We start from the raw sequence: 22,196 nt of genomic DNA, 5'->3' as shown, positions 1-22,196 counted from the left end.
CTCTTGTCTTGTTCCCCTTGCCTCCCGCTCGAAACAGGTTAACAAGACAATATTGCTATGGAGAAACCTGGGGAAAATAGCCTCACTCTGGGTTCCTAAAGTTTAGTTTGAGTGGACTCAAAACAATTAATTTTGGTTTAGATTAGTGGTGCTGGAAAAGCACAGCAGGTCAGGCAGCATCCAAGGAACAGGAAAATTGACGTTTCGGGCATGTCGATTTTCCTGCTCCTCGGCTGCTGCCTGACCTGCTGTGCTTTTCCAGCACCACTCTAATCTAAACTCTGGTTTCCAGCATCTGCAGTCCTCACTTTTGCCTTGTTTTGAGCAACTATGAGTTAATATTTTAAGGTCAACAGCAGAGAAATACATGTCATGGTATTTCATTATATTTCTTTTATCGAGTCATACCACATAGAAATAAACCTTCAGTCCAACCAGTCCATCCTGACCACTTTCCCAAACTGAATTAGTCCCACCTGCCTGCTTGTGACCCATATCCCTTTAAATTTTTCCTATTCATGTACTTATCCAAACGTCTTTTAAACATCTTAACTGTACCTACACCCACCACTTCCTCTGGCAGTTTCACACACTAACCACACACTGTTAAAAAAAAGAATGTCCCTGTCCTTTTTAAATCTTCCTCCTCTCACCTTAAAAATATGCTGCCTGGTTTTGCACTCCGCCATTTTACTTAAAAGATCGTTGACAGCTCCTTAAATGTACAATTTGCACTCCTTTAGTTATTTATACTGCTCACCTCTGTTCAACTGTGGATAGGTGCTGAGCTCTGACGAGAGGAACCCAGGGTTACTGGAAAAGGGCAGGAAAATGGGCACAAAGACTATCTGGTCAGCCGTGATCCTATTAAATGGGTTTTATGAGCAAGTGCAAGGACAGTGAAACAAATGCAGCTGAAACAGGACCAGCTAAAATGTTGTTGTTACAGATTTTACAGGCAATGTTGGACTAACAGTGCTAAGCAAAATGACTGGCCTTAGTACATTAAAAAAAAGTTTAAACAATAAAAAATCCACCCCCACTCCATTCCAGCAAGAGTCCAGTGAAGAAACAAAATCTGCAGAAATCAGGCTGCCAGTGAAATTCTGAGACTCAGCATTTCATAATCACCACAATTCAGTTTCCCCAATTAGAGACACTGGGCAATAACTGTCCCAGTGAAGGAACATACAATGAATAACACACAGGGTTGCGTGACAAAACACATGCACCATCTTTAAAAGGACAGTTTCACAATCTAGTCAAAATGAAACTAAAAACTTACTTTCTGATTTCAGAGAAAGTTTTATTTAACTGCACTACACTATAGCCAGAACTCCCAGGAGTCAGAAGCTCAATGTCAGGGGACCATTGTAATGCTCTGACAATGAAACAATAAGTACAGGTTAGCCATCACTACCCTGGTTTCCAGAGGATCGTCTGAACCCTCACTGTGCCAACTGTCCCAGTCATTGCCCCTAAACTTAAGATTATGGGGCGGAACAGTACTACAGTAGACCATTCGGCCAATCGTGCTTGAAAACAGCTTCGAATCAGAGCCAGTTCTAATCACTCCCACTCTCAAAAGCAGGGTGTCAGTGCACATGGGACAATGGAGTACTCACCTAGTTGGAGCAGGTTCATCTTCTTGTTGTAATATTCCACTTGATCGCTGTAGTTCTGGGTGTAAGCAGTGCTAGAGCCAGCACTCCTCGACTCAGTCCAATGCACTTTCGCACAGCCCTCTGCGTGCAGCTTGAGGGATTGGATCTTCATTGCTGCAGTCAGCTCCAAGATAACTTTGCCGGACACCTCATCCCCAGTGCTATAAACTGGCACCGAGCTGGGGTCTGGGTTGTCCAGCACCATTGAAAACCTCTTCAATTTATCCAAAATCATCTTTTTTTGTCCTCCTCTTTTGCAACTGAAGTCTTTTGCACTCGGAAAACAACCCATACAACAAAGAGCAGCCTTTGCACTCCAGCTGCTGTGCGCCTGTCCCTTTAAATAGGCAGCCGAGTCCCTGGAGAGGGCGGGGAAAGCTGACTGGCAGGTGCGCCGGCCAATGGTTAGGGGAGTCGTCCACGCCACTGGCCAATGGCTGCACGGGCTGGGGGCGGGCGTTGGCCTTTGATTGACAGCCTCGGTCCCCAGGCCCCGCCCCCGGGCGCGGCGCTCTTGCTTGTTTTTCTCAAAGTGTTGAAGCGAAAGCGGGGAGGGGACTCGGTTCGAGTTCGGGCATCGCTGCAAAGTCATAAATCTCTCCGCCGATTGGAAGGAAAACATCACGAGAGATTCCAAGCAGCAAGAAAACAACAAGGAACCGTTCAAATAAAAAAAACCGTGCCCCAAAGCCAAATAAACAACTTCGAGGAAAAGTTTGCAAACTTTTGGACGAGTTCAAACTTTTTTTTTGCTCCTTTTGTCAACTTCAAACACAAAGCTCCCTAAAAATAAATTGATTTCAAACATATTGAAATAATTTATCTCGTGGTTTCAACTCCAATGTCAATGTTATTTGAAAGGCAGGAGCAAATGTTTTTCAACTAATATTTTTGTTTGCAAGTTGTCTATTCTTGATGTTAAAAGCATCAACAAGTCAGGTTACGCAACTTTTTAAAAATATATACAAAACCCTGCAAGTTTTGCATTTCTATATCTGCCAAGTTTCTCCGGAGCTGATTTATCTACTCCTCGGTCGGATCGAATTTTCAAATTTAAAGTCAGAACAAGACATTTACAAAGCAGCTTTATTAAAATTAAATGTTCCAAATTACTTTTAAATGTCAGCGTTTCAAGTCACTAGAATCAGGAAATAAGGTGCCTTGCAAAAAGGAAAAAAATAAGTTTTCTCCCAGGGATCTTTAGAATTTTGAAATGTGTCTTCAGAACGGTTCTCAGACACAATGGGGATCAGTGAGGAGAGGGGACTTCCATTCCTCAGTAAAGCAGCCAACTTAAACTACACAGAACAGTCCCAAATGACTGTTGAAAAATTGTGGGATCTTGCTGTGCACACAATGAATGCCCACGTCCGCCTACAGGACAAAGTGACTGCACTTCAAGATAATTCATTGTAGCTGACGGTTGGGTTCTGGCTGTGGAAGATGGGATCCTAAATCAATTAAAATCTCTGTGAACTTTCCAAACTCAGGGCCAGTGAAAGGTTTTCAGCTGATTAAGCACCGCTGCCATCTGCTGGCGACGAATTGTATATTCCTGAAGTTTTTAAAAACAGAACAACCGATATTTATGTAGGATTTCTAACAACTTGCCTCTAAAAGGCACATTTTGACATTTCAAGGCGCTTCACCGGAGCATTCTCAAACAAAGAAAAGCAAGCCACTGAACCACATGAAAATATTCCAAAATAAACACCATTAGATGTAGGCTTTTCAGTTGGTTACTCAGCCTGGAAAGTCTGCCCTGATCAAACTCAGTCCTATTTTTCTGCTCTTTCCCTGATTCACTCTGTCTGTGTCTATCTCAGCCCTTTGCAGTAAAGAATTCGAGATTAATTCCCCTCAAAGAATGGTGGGGGAATGAAGGGCTATGGGGATAATGCAGGTAGGAGGAGCTGAGACAATGGATAGGTCAGCCATGATCTTAGTGAATGGCAGAGCAGACTCCATGGGTGAAATGGTAAAAACAGGGTAGTCAAGTGTTTGGAAGGTGCTGTTAAAGAAGCCTGGATGAATTTCTGCATCTTGTGGATGGTACAGATTGCTGCTACTTGTTGCGCCTGCTAGTTGTGGAGGAAATGAACATTGAAGATGCCAGATAATGGACCTATTAAGGGGCTGCTTTATCCTGGATGGTGTCAAGCTCCCTGGGCGTTAGTGGAACTGCACTCAACCAAGTGGGGAGTATTCCATCACACTCCTGGCTGGTGCTTTGTAACTGGTGTGGACTTAGTGGGTTGAATGGCCTGCTTCCACACCACAGGGATTCTGTGAATGCCATCGTGTCTCTGTCCTCTCTGTGGGCAGTTATGGAGGAGGGAAGGAGTTATGGACACTCACTTTTCATGTTAAAAAAATTCCAAATGTCATTCCTAATTGGACAGAGTCTACTTTTAGGACTTTTGCCCTTATTCTGGACTATAAACTTTACAACACAAACTTCTAGCTCCCATCAAGAATCCCTTTGCCTGCCTGCCTGTTTTCTCTCGCTCTCTCTGGGCCCTGTCTCCACCTATCCACTCTCCTTTCCCTCCCATTTCTGTCCCCCTCCCCAGCCATCTGCATTAATACCATCTTTTCCCATCTACCATCAGTTCAGACAGAGGGTCACTAGACTTGAAACATTAACTTTCTCTCTCCACAGATGCTGCCAGACCTCCTGAGTTTCTCCAGCACTTTGTTTTTGTTTGTTCCTTTACCTTTTGACTAATTATTTTTACTGTTTTTTTTAAAAAAAGGAAATTCTGATTTTGTAACTAAGATGTTGCCAGAGAATGGCAATTTTGTACACTTGTCACTGTACTCATGTATTCCTGTACTTGAGTACACATAGCAATTAAATCTAATTCCACTTCTAAATCCAAGCCTGACTGTCACATTAGCACACCATCCCTCATTTTATCTCAAGTTTAAAGCTGTTCCAGGGTTATTGGAAGCAGAAGCTGTGACAGAGTAACATTTATAGGAACTCAGCTGTCGAATTGTAATTGGGATGTTTTGAAAGCAGTGTCAGTCTGAGACATTTACCGCAGTATGTTTATACAGCAATGCAGCAGTTCAGTCTGTTCTTCAGGATCATCATGAGTCAGGAAGCAAACATTCAGAATGTAAACCACTGGGATCAGGTCACTCTACCCATTTGTTAGAGCCTGATGTTTTTGTGTCAAGCAGGACTCCTCCCAGCCTCAGCCTATTCTTCTCTCTCTCTCTCTCTCCCACACACACACGTTTCTCCAGCTTATCTTTAACATATTGATATCATTCACCTGAACCACTCCCTGTGGGACGGTGTTCCATGTTCTCAGCACTCCCCAGCTGAAGTTGAGAGACATTGGGAGTGGAAGTAATATTTGGGATTCTTCAGGGATCTGACAGGGCCAATGCTGAGAGGACACCTCCCCTCATGGGAGAGTCTAGGACCAGACGGCATAGTCACAAAATAAAAGGGCTAGCAATTTAAGGCTGAGATGAGGAGGAATCTATTCTCCCAGAAGGTGGAGAATCTTTGGAATTCTCTGCTGCAGAGAGCTGTGGGGGCAGAGTCCTTGTGGATATTTAAGGCTGAGATAGAGAGATTCTTGATCAGTCGGGGAATCAAGTGTTATGGGAAAGAGCAGGAAAATGGATGTGAGAAAAGTCAGATCATCCGTGATCCTGCAAAATGGTGGCACAGGTTTGAAGGGCCGAATGGTCTACCACTGTTCCTATTTCTTACGGTCTTAAGAGAGGTCATCTCCTGAATTCCCAGCTGGATTTATTCTTAGTGACTGTCTTTATTTATGAGACTAAGTTTTAGTCTCGTCTAACTCTTTTGTGATCGGAGAGATCTCTATGGGATTACCTCTGCCTTCCAGAGAAAACAGCCCGAGGCGGTTCAATCTTTCTCGACGAGTCCTGTTCCCACTCTAATCAACTGCGTCCCTTCTCCAGTGCCTCTGTCCTTGATGCAATACTGTGACCAGAACTGACCACAGTCCTCTGAATGCAGGAAGGCAGGCAGTCAGGTAGTGTAGTCAGTGCAGGAGTAAGCGCAGAATGAAAGATAAACAGAGGAAAGAGAGCACGAGTGAGGGCAGTGTAGATAGATAGAGCAGGTGAGTGACACCAAGATGTAGTCATTCAAAGAGAGACCCCCAAAACGAGAATACCCAGGAGATTAATCATTGTGCCAGTGAATCCGATACCTTCTGGGTGGAGATTGTGTTTTGGTCGGTCCAGTTACAGATTCCTGCTCTAACACCTGTACATTCTGCACACAGCTACAGCCCAGAAACTCGTAAACAAGATTCTTTGCAAGACCCAACAAGCAACAGCAATTATATCAAGTCAGCAGTCTATGTGAATGGTTATTGATTTGATTTATTATCACATGTATCCAGGTAAAGTGAAAAGTTTTGTTTTGTGTGCAGTACAGGCAGATCACACTCGTACAAAGATAGCGCCGAGTGAGGGGCACCAAGTCACTGCTGCAAAGAAGAGAACATTGTTTGTAATTTTAACTGAATGGGGAGAAAGGAGCGAGATTAAACTATGGCAAGACATTGTAAGGCTGATTTCAATTCAGTTGTATAAATTTTCACTGACACCCCTTTTCGATTCTGTTTTATTGGTGAGATAGGTTCCTGTGCTACTCTGACTTATGTCTCAAACCACTTTCTGTCTAAAAGCAGAAACACTGACTGTGAGGCATCTGCTCCCTGCCTCAACACGAGATCCACAGCTTTAACCGGCAATGCTTGTTCCAGGGTTAGATGCCGAATGCCCGGAGCTCACAGTTCGGGACTTAAACGACTCTCGGGTGCAGTACTGCGGCCCTGCTGCATTGTCAGAGGCACTGCCTTCTGCGTTAAAGAATCAACATCTACAATTGGTAGCAATGCTTTCTGCAATCTGGACTTTGAAACCACCCCGCTCCCCCAAAGCTCTGCCAACACTCTCCTCCTAATCTTTGGTGACACTTTTCTCTCATGTGAAATTACTCCTTACCTGGCTTAGCAACTATTGTTTATACATATTAACTATCTGAAGCTGATTGGGATATTTCAATATCAGACAGTGCACATATATACACCTGGAGGCACTGTGGTTGTGGTGTGTGGTTGTGGTGTTATTAAGAAATTTACTCCGTATCTAATCAGTGCTCAACCTATCCTGGGACTGTCTCATGGGATAGTGTAGAGAAAACTTTACTTTCACTTTAAAAGAGTAGAGAGAGCTTTAATCAGTGCCTAACTCTGTGTTGTCCCTGTCCTGGAACTGTTTGATGGGGGACAGTGCAGAGGGAGCTTTAGTCTGTACTACATGCTATCCCTGTCCTGGGTGTATTTGATGGGAACAATTGGTAGTTCTCATGTAAATATTGTGTTTCTCAGCTCAACATGAGTTTATCAAAAACAGTAAAAGGTTATGAGATTCAGATCAGCTCTGGTCTAGCTGAAAGATTTCCTCCTATTCAATTGCTAGGAGCTGGTTGTCAGGGGTGTAGTCTTCTGGGTGAGATGTTAAACTGAAGCCATGCAGGTGCAAGTAGAAAAGGCACCCCTCTGAGGGGCATTCGGATGATCAGTGGAATTCTCACAACCGTTATTCATCCTTGAATCATTGTCACAGAATCACAAAAGTCTTACCTCACATGAGAAGGCCATTCAGCCCATTGTACTTGCACTGGCTCTTCAAACAGGCATCATCACCTGGGGCCAGTCTCCTGCATTTTCCCCATATCCTGACACACTACTTCCATCCAGATCACCACCCAATGAAGGGCTCAAGTGAACCTACTTCCATCCCATTTCCAGGCGATGCACTCCAGACCCTAACTACTCACAGTGTGAAGAAAAACTTCACACGTCATTCTTGCTTCTGGTTGCTGAGCTGGTAGATTTGTTCTCAGACATTTAGTCACCATGCTAGGTAACAACATCAGTGAGCCTTCGATGAAGCACTGGTTCTGTGCAGAGTAAAGCTCCCTCTGCACTGTCCGCCATCAAACCCTCCCAGGGACTGCATGGGGCTGGCAACTCGCCACCAAACGACATGACCAACTATCACTAGTATCCACACACACAACAAAGAGGGACATCAGGTCGACTGGGACAATATATCTATCCTAGAACAGGCCAAACAAAGACATGCATGGGAATTACCTGGCATTCAAACTGGGACTCCATCAACAAACACATCGATCTGGACCCCATTTACCAATCTCTCAGAAAAAGAACTGGAAGTGAGATCACCCACAACAGGCCAAGACACAAATAGCAAGCCGAGAGCACCAGTGCTTCATTGGAGGCTGACTGATGAGGTTACCTAGCATGGTGACAAAACGTCTGAGAACAATCTTCCAGCTTAGCATGACCCACAGCCTGACCCACAGCCTGACCCACAGCCTGACCCACAGCCTGACCCACGAGTCTTCTCTAGAATCACACCCTTGCTTCTTTAGCACATCCACGGCCTGTCATTCTTGTTCTTTTTATGAGTGGGGACAGCTTCTCCAGATTTACTCTCTCCAGCCAGCTCATAATGTTGAAAAGTATGATCAAAATGCCTCTCTGCCCTATATTTAATCCCTCAGTATAATGATCAACAAGGTAGTTTCATGGATGATTATCTTCTGGATGACTCCCGATAATAAAACTCCAGCCTCTCCAACTATGTGGCCTCATTTCCTTTACTGTACTGGGTCATTCACGTCCAGTATTCCCTCTGAGACAGAGGCTTACGTTTGGGTGCTCCTGCTCCAAACCATGTGTCTGAAATTTTTACAAATATCTAAAAGTGACCAAATTATTCGTTTCAATTAAAAGCAGTGTATAAACTATTTGGTGATTCCACAAAGACTTGCCACAGTCTGCAAAGGAAGGGACCACTAAAGTTGCACAGTATTTTCTTAAATCTGCAAATTAATATTCATTGCTCTGTAGCACTTTCGCTTCCGCTCAAGGAAGAGGCAAGATTAAACTCCACCTTAAACTGAGGCGATAAGAAATCCCCATGGCTCATACATCTGTCAATCATTGATTATCACCCCTAGCAACCACTGCTGCATTTTTTAAATGGAGACTTAGAGTCACAGATGTACAGCACGGAAACAGACCTTCAGTCCAACGCATCCATGCCGATCAGATATCCTAACCTAACCTGGTCCCATTTGCCAGCACTTGGCCCATATCCCTGCAAACCCTTCCTAATCATATACCCATCCAGATGCCTTTTAAATGTTGTACCAGCCTCCACCACTTCCTCTGGCAGCTCATTCCATACATGCACCACCCTGTGTGTGAAAAAGTTTCCCCTTCGGTCTCTTTTATATCTTTCCCCTTTCACCTTAAACTTAGTTCTGGACTATCCCACCTCAGGGAAAATACCTCATCTATTCACCCTATCCATGCCCCTCATGATTTTATAAACCTCTATAAGGTCACCCCTCAGCCTCCAATACTCCAGGAGAAACAGCCCCAGCCTGTTCAACCTCTCCCTGTACCTCAAATCCTTCAACCCTGGTAACATCCTTGTACATCTTTTCTGAACCCTTTCAAGTTTCACAATATCCTTCTGATAGGAAAGAGATTAAAAAAATGCATGCAAGCAAAGCACACCAAACACCACCTTCACTATCCTGTCTACCTGTGACTCTAATTTCAAGGAACTATGAACCTGCACTCCAAGGTCTCTTTGCTCAGCAACACTCCCTAGTATATAAATCCTGCTCTGAATTGCTTTTCCAAAATGTGGAATTTCACGTTTATCTAAATTAAACTCCATCTGCCACTGCTCAGCCCATTGGCCCATCTGATCAAGATCCTTTGTAATCGGAGGTAAACTTCTTTGCTGTCCACTACACCTCCAATTTTGGTGTCATCTGCAAACTTACTAACTATACCTCTTATGTTCACATCCAAACCATTTATAGAACAATGAAAAGCAGCGGACCCAGCAGCAATCCTTGTGGCACTCCGCTGGTCACAGGCCTCCAGTCTGAAAAGCAACCCTCCACCACCACCCTCTATCTTCTACTTTGAGCCAGTTCTGTATCCAAATGGCTAGTTCTCCCTGTATTCCGTGAGAGCTTACCTAACTCACGAGTCTCCCATGAGGAACTTGTCAACCGCTTCACTGAAGTCCATATAGATCACGTCTACCGCTCTGCCCTCATCAATCCTCTTTGTTACTTCCTCAAAAAAACTCAGTCAAGTTTGAGACACAATTTCCCATGCACAAAGCCATGCTGACTATCCTGAATCAGTCCTTGCCTTTCCAAATACATGTACATCCTGACCCTCAGGATTCCCTCCAACAACTTGCTCACCACTGAGGTCAGGCTCACTGGTCTATCGTTCCCTGGCTCGTCTTTACCGCCCTTCTTAAACAGTAGCACCACGTTTGCCAATCTCCAGTCTTCCGGCACCTCATCTGTGACTATCGATGATACAAATATCTCAGTAAGAGGCTCAGCAATCACTTCTCTAGCTTCCCACAGAGTTCTAGGGTACACTTGATCAGGTCCTGGGGATTTATCCACTTTTATGTGTTTCAAGATATCCAGCACTTCCTCCTCTGTAATATGGACATTTTTCACAATGTCACCATTATTTTCCCATATTCTATATCTTCCACCTCCTTCTGCACAGTGAACACTGCTACAAATTACTCATTTAATGGTTCCCCCATCTCCTGCGGCTCCACACAAAGGTTGCCTTGCTGATCTTTGAGGGGCCTTATTCTCTCCCTGGTTAACCTTTTGTCCTTAATGTATTTATAAAAGCCCTTTGGATTCTCTGTAACTATTTGCCAAAGCTATCTCATGTCCCCTTTTTGCCCTCCTGATTTCTCTCTTAAATATACTCCTACTGCCTTTATAGTCTTCTAAGGATTCATTCGATGTAACCTGTCTATACCTGACATATGCTTCCTTCTTTTTCTTAACCAAAACCTCAATTTCTCTAATCATCTAGCACTCCCTACACCTACCAGCCTTTCCTTTCACACTTTTCACAACAGAAATATCTCTGGACTCTCGTTTTCTCATTTTTGAAGGCTTCCCCATTTTCCAGTCGACCCTTTCCTGCAAATGTCTGCTCTCATTCAGCTTTTGAAAGTTAAATGCGTGGATGCAATTGAACATTTTTCTTCCAGAAGAGAGTATCAGATAAGAACTGTATTTGAAATATGACCACAAGGATTCTTGCTGAAAATGTGTTGCTGGTTAAAGCACAGCAGGTTAGGCAGCATCCAAGGAATAGGAAATTCGATGTTTCGGGCATAAGCCCTTCATCAGGAATGAGGAAGGGCTTATGCCCGAAACATCGAATTTCCTATTCCTTGGATGCTGCCTAACCTGCTGTGCTTTAACCAGCAACACATTTTCAGCTGTGATCTCCAGCATCTGCAGACCTCATTTTTTACCCCACAAGGATTCTTACCAATTTTTACAGATATACCATAGAAAGCATTCCACCTGGATATATCACCGCATGCCAATGTCAGTTCCCAAGACCGCAAGAAACTACAGAGGCTCGTGAACACAGCCCTGTCCATCATACAAACTAGTCTTCCATCCATTCACTCCATCTATACTACCTGCTGTCTCAGGAAAGCAACCAACATAATCAGAAACCCCTCCTATGCAGTTTATTCTCTTCTACCCTCTTTCATCAGGCAGAAGGTATAATTGTTTGAGTACATGTATGAGCAGATTTAAGAACAGCTTCTTCCCTGCTTTTGCCAGACTTTTGAACAGACCTCTCAAATGTTAATTCTGATCCCTGTGCCCCTTCTTTGCACCTGTAACACTGTACTCTGCACTCTGTTCTGTTAGCCTGATGTACTTTGTATGATCCAATCAGCCTGTATAGCACACTAAACAACACTTTTCACTGTATCTTACTACATATGACAACAATAAAATCAGTCAAAGTCAATGAAACTTCTACACAAATCATCCACTCATATTAGGACAAACCTTTCCATATTTGTAGTGGTTAAATTTGCTGCTAGTTTCAAACAGGAAATGTGCAAAATGAAATTAAAATGAAATTAAAATGCATGTTAGAGTTTCTTTGCCTAAAACGTGTTTTACTACTGCTTCTCCTCACTAAATTTAGTTAAATCAACAAGGTTCATTTTTCCCATAAAGCTTTTGAAAAAATGTTTATATATTTTAACAGCTGACAATAACTAGGGAATAAAAAAATTGCCTCGTTTTGTATTTAGGTGTAACTTGTTCTCCTTGTTTTCAAGACCAATTACAGAAAGACAAAGGACTGCCAAAAGAAAAGAAACATAACAAGATCCTAATAAATTATAATTTTAACTCAGGGCTGATTTTGGTCGCTGCACTACAATTTGTATTTTCACTCAAGATGTTTTCTTTAAAAGGAGTCTAAACGGTATCAAACTAAGTCAAGGATTGTTACAATGCGTCCTGAGTGATTTTTCACGGACATCCTTAGCTCTGTATGAACATTAGCAGGGAGGCGGTGACTAACTATGTTACATATTCCCTGGAGAGGGAGGAAATCTGAATCTTTAAAAGGGACACAATGTTTAAAAGGAATGTGGAATTTATTTCAGTCCATTGAAATTGCAGACTGTTGTCTTTCTATTTGATTTCTGTTCCTTGGTGTCCTTTTTTCACACCCCAACGTTTTGACCTTTTTCCAGACTAACTGGCCCCAACTGGAATATAGTTCAATTTTTATTCGTTCTTGGGATGTGAATCTCACTGACAAGTTTTGTTACCGTCCCCAAGTGCCCTTGAGCTCAGTGGCTTGCTCCCAGGGTATTGCCCTGCAGTAGGGTGGGAAAGAAGCCAGAAACAATGTAAACCGGTGAATGGGAATTGTAAATTCGAGTTGTTGCTGGACTCAAGAGTCAAAAATCAAACAGATAAACCTTGATCCTCATTTTGTTGTTGTTTGCAGGAGACTGCTGAGTTCAAATTGGTTGTACATTCTCTACACAAGAACAGTGACTACCCTTTGAAAGGACGCTCGCTCAATGCAAACACTGGCTTTCAGTGCTTGCGACTCACAGTACTGTCGGTGATGAGATCAGTGAGGACACTGCCTCTGTTGTTGTCAACAGCTCAGGGACTGGTATTTGCTAAAGAAAGACAGGCTTGTGTTCCTGTGGCAGGTTTCATAACTTCAAATTGCCCCACAGTATTTTACAGACAATTAAATTGTTTTCAGTGTTTGTTTGTCACCAGACTCTAAAAGCAGCCTGTTGGCTTTCCTCAATCCATGCCTCAACATCATTTATCCATCCCGCTCAGCTGGTACCCTCAATTACCCTTCAACTGTGAAGTGCAGTCACTGCATTAGAATGGGGCAGCCTGTTTGTGAACAGCAAGATCCCAGAGAAAGAAAGGAACCAGACAATCTGTTTCACTGGTGTCGGCAGAGCGACTTCCCTGGCTTGGCAAAGGAAGTTTCTGATTTCGGTGCCACGGAACGGTCCAAGTAGTTGGACCATTCTATAATCACCTCTCCCTCATGGGACTGTCAGACGTCGCCTGCTGGAATGTGCCTTTGTGAAGGAAGTCTGGAGAGAGATGCAGAGGTTTTTGTCAAGATTTGTCCCAAGCAGCTCGGTGGCACGGGACTCTGTGCTCTATGGTCTCTTCCCCAGGATGCACACACAGACAAACGTTGAATGTGCCTAGATAACCAAAGATGCTTTTTGGTCTGCCTGACCCTTGTTGGTCTTCCAGAGCAAGGAGTTGACCCCAACTGAGTGTTGCAGACTGGCACATTCCAAGGTCCTGGACGATGTGCTGAGGGGCACACTAAGGGGCAGCTGATGCTATGGTGTAGTGGGGAAAGACCACTGTCTGAGGTCTCTCTGCCAAAGCACTATGGGGGTCTGTTCAGTTGTCAGACCCTCTCAGTGCCTCAAAATGAACGTAAACAGTTTCCTGCATGACAGTAGAAAATGCCTTTGTTCGCAACTGCAGAGAAGCCCTTATGAATGCCAAATTCCAATGTGATTTTTCTCCTCTGCAAAGGCTGTACAGAGCTGTTTTGTATGTACATAAAGATAATTTATTTTATGAATAAAATATGCTTTCAATGAAAAGATAATGATCGGGTCACTGAGGAGAAGTCTCCTACTGTTCTTTGGGATATAACTTCCCTTCTACCTGAAACCGGAGCACCTGGAGGAAATCCACGCAGACATGGGGAGAATGTGCAAACTCCACACAGACAGCGGCACGTGGCTGGAATCAAACCTGGGAGCACTGCTGCCTCACAGCACTAGGTGTCCCAGGTTTGATTCCAGCCTCGGCCGCCTGTCTGTGTGGAGTTTGCACGTTCTCCCCGTGTCTGTGTGGGTTTCTTCCAGATGCTCTGGTTTCCTCCCACTATCCAAAGATGTGCAGGTCAGGTGAATTGGCCATGCTAAATTGCCCATAGAGCTAGGTGCTAGTCAGAGGGAAATGGGTCTGGGTGGGTTACTCTTCGGAGGGTCAGTGTGGACTTGTTGGGCCGAAGGGCCTATTTCCACACTGTAGGGAATCTAATCTATCTGTGAGGGTAGAAGAGGCCTGAATTTAATTCCTCATCCACCTCTGCCTGTATGACATTCTGTCAGTCCTGCACTGGCAAATAACAGCCTGTGTGGGACTTGAACTTACCGCTTTGACTCAGGGGAGAGCACATGCCCACTCTGCCACAGCAGACACATTAACAAACTCCGACACAGGACATTCACTGCTTGAATCTTAGTAACCGCATACAGACTCAGCTCTTTGTGGGGTGACCAGGAACTCTCACTGGGGAAGGGAAGGGAAGGGAAGGGAAGGAGTGCCAAAGTGACACCGAAAACATGACCAACATACTTTCTGATTTTAAAACAGACATTTCTGGAGAAATTCAACAGTTCCAGATTCTCTCTGCTTTCTTCCCACTGATGCTGCCAGATCTGCTAAGTCTCTACTGGTTTTGTTTCAGATCTCCAGCATCCACCGTTCTTCGTTTTATTTAATGCTTACTGTCCTGCCTGCTGTGTATGCAAGTTCAAGGAACTTTACCCTTACAGAGCAAACAAGGCCTGCTTTATCACATTCCATCTGAAGCCAGTACAATATACTCAAGGGAGAGGGAGAAGTGACTGACCTTCATGTCAGTGCTAAATTCCAAAGGCATGGCATCGATCTCTGAATCCTGTTTTCATGAAAACACAAGGTTTTGAAATCATAAAGACTTGGATTGAAAAATGCTGCTTCAGCAAGTTACAATGGTCTGTTGGTTATGACCACAATGGCTCTCACCTAACTGACCAAATTTATATATTGCACGAAGTCATCATCTATTGGCTACCTTTCAGACAAGTCGTTACAATTGCATCCCCATACCAGGGCAGTGCTGCACCGTCACCGGGTGCTGCACCGTCACCGGGTGCAAACATTAAACGGAAAGATATGGCCAAGCACAGGCAAGTGGGAGCAGTTTAGTTTGGGATTATGGTTGACATGGACTGGTTAGACCGAAGGGTTGGTTTCTATGCTTTATGACAGTAGGAGGCACTGTCTGCCCTCAAAAGCTGGATGTAAAAAAGTCCATTGAAGCTACCTCAAAGCAGAGCAGGGGATTTCTGCTTAAAATGTTCTGGCCAACGTCTATCGTCAAATTAACACTGGTACAATGACAACTTACCTTTATTCATTCAGGCATGTAGGTATGACTGACTGGGCCAACATTTACTCCACATCCCTAATTGCCCAGTGAATAGGTAAGAGTTAACCTCATTGCTGTGTTTCTGGAATCACATATAAGGCCAGACCAGGTAAAGATAGCAGATTCCATAGTGAAGCAGATGGGTTTTCTCAAGAATGGATTCATGGTCATCCTTGGATTCTTAATTACAGACTTGTTTTTAAATTGAACTGAAATTCCACTATCTGGTGTGGCGGGATTTGAACCCAGGTTCCCGGAAAGTTACATGGGTCCCTGATTAACATCAGTGATAATACCATTAGGCCATCACCTCCCCATAACTTGCAGTAAATCAATTGTGTTGTTAGCCTCATACTTTAACAATCACAAACTGAGAACTTAAAGCCAACAGTGTGTGAATTTTCAGTTGACTGCAATATTGTGCTATGTAACTGAAAAACAATGCGTGTTCTAATGGGTCCAAACTTACAATATTGTAAAATTCAGTTTGGCTAATTAAATTTTAATAGCTCATAACAAAGTACAATGATGCAAGTAATTGGCAAGGTTCATAAATATTCTGGAATATTTTACAGATACATCTACTATCAGCTAAAAAAGTGCAAAGTAAATACCATTGTGTTTCATTTTTCAAGTTTCAGCATTATAAATGAAAGCCAATTGAGCCATTGCTGTTGGTACTTAGTTTTCTCTTGGCATTGCTGACATTGGAAAACCTTTAAGTCCTGAAGTGTGGACAATGATTAACTCTGTGATGAAAGGTGTGTAATGGAACTGGGATGTTAAATTGAGACAAAGATGTGAATCAATTATATGAAGTTTTCTTGATTAAAAAAGGTCTGGAAGTCATTGCTATTTCTGGCATCTTGCTGTGCACAACTTGTAACTACATTCCATTCCAGTCCATCAGAAAAACCCATCGAGAAAAAGAGCTTCATTGGCTATAAGTAGCCCTGAAGTCATGAAAGATGCTATCTAAATACAGTTTCTTTCTTTTAAACTGACAGCTGCCAAAAGGTGTTAGTGGGGCGGGTAGAGATGAAGTTCTACAGAACTATGGTGCAAATTTCTTTAATCTATAACAGAAATGACCACTTCTGATGTAAATTCACCGTGCAAATCCCAGCACAAGACAAATATTGATGTCTGCTCACGAGCTGGCCTCATGATCAACTGCTGTCAATGGGCCTCTTTCTGTCTTCATATTTCTGTCAAGCTGCAAGTGTTATCCAGGAGACGGCACATGAGAGCACTCAACTCCCTGCCTCGCCCTAAGGCTGTCACGCACAAAATGCAACCACACTGGTTCAGGAACAACAATCATGCCACATTTCTGTATTGCACATCACCTATTCCAAAAATACCTCGATGTTGACAGCACAGGAGGGCGTTTGCCAACTCTCCAGAACACCATCCCTGGGATTTAAAGATTCATCTCTGGCATGGTGGCTCAGTGGTTAGTATTGCTGCCTCTCAGCATCAGAGACCCAGGTTCAATTCCCACCTCGGGTGACTGACTGCGTGGAGTTTGCACATTCTCCCCGTGTTTGTGTGGGTTTCCTCTGGGTGCTCCAGTTCCTCCCACAAATCAAAGACGTGCAGGTTAGGTGAATTGGCAATGCTAACTTGCCCATAGCCAGATGTAAATACGGGGAATGGGTCCAGGTGGGTTACTCTTCGGAGGGTCGGTATGGACTTGTTGGGCTGAAGGGCCTGTTTCCATACTGTTGGGAATCTATTCTAATCTAATGTTACCGTCGGAAGCTCCCAAGGGACATCAACTCCAGGTGACCAATGGCGGAAACATGGCAAGCAGCATGACCAGAGTTGGGATGTGAAAATTAAGACTGGGTCAGTCACCCCGTGCGGGGACATGCAGATTGCAATAGGATTCTGGGAATCTGAGAGTCAGGTGGAGGCCACAAAACTTTCCACATGTTATTTGCACAATACCACCACCCCCCCAAAACACACTCAGACCTGTGTCAGAATCTGCCCGAAGGAGGCTTTAATAACTATTTGATAAAAAAAAATTATTTTTAAAAAAAAGTTGCTCAATATCAACTTGGTTTAAGAGTCCCTAGAAACTTTACAGAGGCATAAGGAGTGCAACTGGATCGCAGGGGGAGGCGAGTCAGAAGAAACTTGGTGAAGGAGCTGTCATTTCACGGGAGGATTAACAGAGCTAGGACTGAAGAGAGAATTTAATTCGGAATGAGTTTTTGCGATGGTGTTTACTGCCCAACCCCCCCTCTCTCCAGATCTTGAGAAGATGCTGATCAGGCTTCCTTTTTTTCAACTGAGGGTCTTTTTGGGCCACTATGATGAGCAGTGAAGAATCAAACACATGGCTGTGGGACTGGAATCAGCTCTGACCGGGTAAACACAACAGACTCCCTTCCCCACTGCACATTTTAAAAAAAAGATAATCTGAAAGTTTTATTGCCAATTTTCCTGAAGAAAAGTAAGTTTTTTCTCAGGACATCTCTTAGCAGCCAGTGTTATGAAGTATAGTTAATATTGAAAAAAAAAAATGCAGGATCCAATCAGTACACAGCAAGCTCCAGTGTGATAATGATGTGATAAAAAGTTCTGGTGGATAAATATGGTCTTTTGCGTCTCTTGGAAACAGCACCATTGGAAGTGGTGGCTCAATTTGAACCTCGTCCAAAGATGTGCATTTGCAACTACACTGCACTCCCTTAGTACCACAGCCGGACCATCAGGTTAGATTGAGTTTTTATGTCTCCAGAGAGAACCCACAAAACGTTTTAGCTCAGAAAGTAGGGGAGGATGACCTGCTGAGTCACGAATGGATTTGCACACTTCTTTTTTGGATAACAATACCAGAATGTCAGTGTGAATATGATATGTTTATGCTTTAGATGTAATAGCCACTGGGATATTGAGAGGTTCAGGTTTCCACTTCTAACACTGACGTGGAGGTGCCGGTGTGGGACTGGGATGGACAAAGTTAAAAATCACACATCATCAGATTATAGTCCAACAGGTTTATTTGAAAGTACAAACTTTCAGAGCACTCCTCCTTTGTTAGGTAACTAGTGGTGCAAGATCATAGGACACAGAATTGATCTTTTATGATAAATTGTGTGTCCAGGGTATACAAGATACCGAGTGGAATAGATAGGGTCAATAAGCCAGAGACTTTTCCCCAGGGCAGGATTGACTGGGACGAGGAGTCACAGTTTGAAGATATTAGGAGGAAGGTATAAAGGACATGTCAGAGGTAGGTTCTTTACGCAGAGAATTGTGAATGCATGGAATGCAGAGCCAGCGGTGGTGGTTAGGGACATTTAAGTGACTGCTGGACATGCACATGGATAGCAGTGAGTTGAGGGATGTGTAGGTTAAGTTATTATATTTTACGTTAGGGTTAAACCTTGACACAGCATCGTGGGCCAAAGGGCCTGTTCTGTGCTGTACTTTTCTATGCTCTATGATCCTGCCCTACTAGTTACCTGATGAAGGAGCAGCATTCTGAAAGCTAGTACTTTCAAATAAACCTGTTGGACAATAACCTGGTGTTGTGTGATTTTTAACTTCTAACATTGACACCATCTTCCTGTGAAACTGTGCTCTGATCATCAGTTTAATCCCACTAATACCCAAAAGATCTGGGGCCAAATATTTCCTATGCAAAGCAGCACTTGTAGGGATGGTTAATTAATTTAAAAAAAACATTCATACATGCTATAGCATGAAAGAGCAAATAAAAAAGGGGTAAGGACCATCATAGCCCTCATACACTAACCTGGCACAGATCGGGGAAAATGTTCAACTCTGTGAATGCACATATATCATTGATTATGTGAAGGAGAGAGAGAGACCGGGTGAGTTGGGGGTGATAGAAGAGCATGAGGGAGTCTGTGTATACATGGGATGTATATTAATGAGTGTGCACTCAAGCGTGTCTGAGAGTATGTGTATGCAATGTACAAACATATGCATGTTATATCTATATACACACAGACACACCTGCATGTCTGGGTGAATAAGTGAGAGACAGCATGTGCTTGTATTGTTTGTACCCCAATAAGTGTGCATCTGTGAGTGTACATGTCTGAGGATGTGTGAGATAGAGAGGGGTGCGTATGTCTGGGAATGAATGTGTGCAGTATGTGGGAGATGGAGTGTGAAAAGTGAGCTTTTCAAATTTGAGGAGATGTGGATGTATCCATTCCTCAGAGTGATTCAGTTGTCTGTACAAGGAGTGTTAGGAATACCAGCAAAGTGAGACAGACAGAATACTGTCCCTTTAACACAACCAAATGAATGGTGACATGTAAGCAAACAGTTAAACATAATGAACAGATTTGCTTATTAAACAGTTATAGGCAATTAAAAAGATTTCAGTTCATACTTAAAACTACACTGCAGCCAGATTCAACACACTGCATGGGAAGATCCCACAACAAGACTTGAAGCCAGTTCTCCCCCTTGGCTCGCAGCCGCCTGTCTAGAAGGACCTTGAACGGTCCCTTCTCTCTCTCACTCACACACAGACACACATACAGACACAGGACACAGGACACAGACAGACACACAAACCCACACTGACAGACACAGGACACAGAGACCCACACACAGACGCAGGACACACACAGACACAGAGACCCACACACACACACACAGACACAGAGACCCACACAGACACAGAGACCCACACAGACACAGAGACCCACACACACACACACACAGACACAGCTGAACGCGGTATTCTGCACTGACCTCGGATAACGTGCTGTCTCTGTTTGAAGTAAGTTTGGTGGGAGCTGTAATCAGAGTAGACGGTGTTCATACCGATGCTCCTGCTCTCCAGCCAGTGTACCGCAGCCATCCCCTGGGCACACACCAGCAGCGAGCGGATGGCTACCGCCGCCCTCAGGTCAAGGATCACCCGGCCCGACATCAACTGGCCCCGGGTGTAGACCGAGTCCTCCACCCGGTCCGGGAGCAGCAGGAAGCCGCGGATCTTACCGATCTTCATCCTGAGGGACCCTCCGCAGTTGCACCGACGGCAGGGTCTCACTGAAACCGCTCGCTGTCTCAATTCTGCGGCTGTGGGATCTTGCTGTGCGCTGGGTTCCGTCGGTTAGGGCTGTGTCTGGACGGTCAAAGTAATTCACTAGGTATTTCTGAAGTTTGGAAATGTGTGTTTGTGTCTGTTAGGGGTCTGCGTTCTGAAAGTAACTTTTTAGTCTCTGTCTCTGGGATCCTCCTGCACACAGATCACTAACTGAACCGAGTGACCCCAAAGCCACTGCTACCACTCCCTAATACTCAGGAAGGAGGCCGTACCTCTACCTCCTCCAATTGGCAAAAGCTTTCGCGAAAATTAAAAAAAAACTCCGCCACCTCCCTTCCTCTCTTAAAGCGACAGTCCTCCTCTTCAGTGGACAGCCTCTGAACAGGAATCTTTTGGAGTCACAACAGCAGGGAAACAGAAAGTAAAAAGCAAATTACTGCGGATGCTGGAATCTGAAACCAAAAGAGAAAATGCTGGAAAATCTCAGCAGGTCTGGCAGCATCCGTAAAGAGAGAAAAGAGCTGACGCTTCGAGTCTAACTGACCCTTTGTCTCAGCCTCGTATAAATCCCTCCCTATTTCTCCCCTTTTTATTAGCTTTGACAAAGGGTCAGTTAGACTCGAAACATCAGCTCTTTTTAGATTAGATTAGATTACTTACAGTGTGGAAACAGGCCCTTCGGCCCAACAAGTCCACACCGACCCGCCGAAGCGAAACCCACCCATACCCCTACCCTTACCTAACACTACGGGCAATTTAGCATGGCCAATTCACCTGACCTGCACATCTTTGGACTGTGGGAGGAAACCGGAGCACCCGGAGGAAACCCACGCAGACACGGGGAGAACGTGCAAACTCCACACAGTCAGGTCCCTTTCTCTCCTTACAGATGCTGCCAGATCTGCTGAGATTTTCCAGCATTTTCTCTTTCAGAATAGAAACAGTCTTCGGTTGAACCAGTCCATGCCAGACATGATTTATAAAGTTAAAAATTACACAACACCAGGTTACAGTCCAACAGGTTTATTTGAAATTACAAGCTTTCAGAGCGCAACTCCTTCATCATATAGCTAGATTTTTAATTTTGTCCACTCCAGTCCAACACCAACACCCCCACATCTTGATTTATAGAGTCATGGAGCGGTTCAGCTTGGAGGCAGACCCTTTGGTCCAACTCGTCCAGATATCTTAAATTCACCTAGAATTTGAATAGATAAACAGATTGATACATGATGTGGAGGAGCTGCTATTGAACTGGGGTGGACCAAGTTAAAAATCCCACACCAACAGGTTATGTCCTACAGGTTTAATTCAAAGCACAGGTTTTCAGAGCGCTGCTCCTTCATCAGGTGAAGAGGCATCACCCTGAAACTTTGTGATTTGAAATAAATCTGTTGGACTAAATCCTGGCGTCATGTGACTTCTAACTTTGTCCACCCCAGTCCATCACCAGCTCCTCAACATCAGCACGATGAAGATGTTTAGGCTTTAAATTTATTGAACACAAAGTTGAGTCCTGAAGACTGCAGGGTCCCTGAAACACCAACTCCTCCACATCATGTATCAATCTATTTATCTATTCAAATTCTAAATTAATATATCTGGATGGCTTCGACTGAAGGATATGCCTCCAAGCTGTATAACCCTATGACTTGTGCTGAACTTTGCCAGAGCACTGTAGCAGGCTGGAAACAGAGACGTTGGGCCAGGGAACATGGTAGTGTGTTGCAATAGCAGGTGATTCTGCTCTTTATGTGCTGCGGAGGGGTGACTAATGCAGACAGAGTA

General features: G+C 44.0%; 1 protein-coding gene across 2 annotated transcripts in view; it reads right to left on the bottom strand.

Moving 5' to 3' along the window:
- Positions 1 to 20,642, bottom strand: part of arrdc2 (arrestin domain containing 2) — a 31,831-nt gene extending 11,189 nt beyond the window's left edge. Inside the window, exon 1 of one of the 2 annotated variants that reach the window (XM_060845951.1) lies at positions 20,111 to 20,642. In XM_060845951.1, the coding sequence (XP_060701934.1) occupies positions 20,111 to 20,369 (259 nt within the window). In that variant the 5' untranslated portion in view covers positions 20,370 to 20,642. Of the gene's footprint in view, positions 1 to 1,625; positions 1,980 to 20,110 lie in introns of those variants that run through there. The other variant, XM_060845950.1, reaches the window with a different exon arrangement.
- Positions 20,643 to 22,196: the final 1,554 nt, after the last annotated feature.

Source organism: Hemiscyllium ocellatum, chromosome 28 (assembly GCF_020745735.1).
Source record: "Hemiscyllium ocellatum isolate sHemOce1 chromosome 28, sHemOce1.pat.X.cur, whole genome shotgun sequence".
Classification (NCBI taxonomy): domain Eukaryota; kingdom Metazoa; phylum Chordata; class Chondrichthyes; order Orectolobiformes; family Hemiscylliidae; genus Hemiscyllium; species Hemiscyllium ocellatum.
The sequence above is the reverse complement of the archived record's forward strand: the minus strand, read 5'-3'. Positions and strand labels throughout refer to the sequence as shown.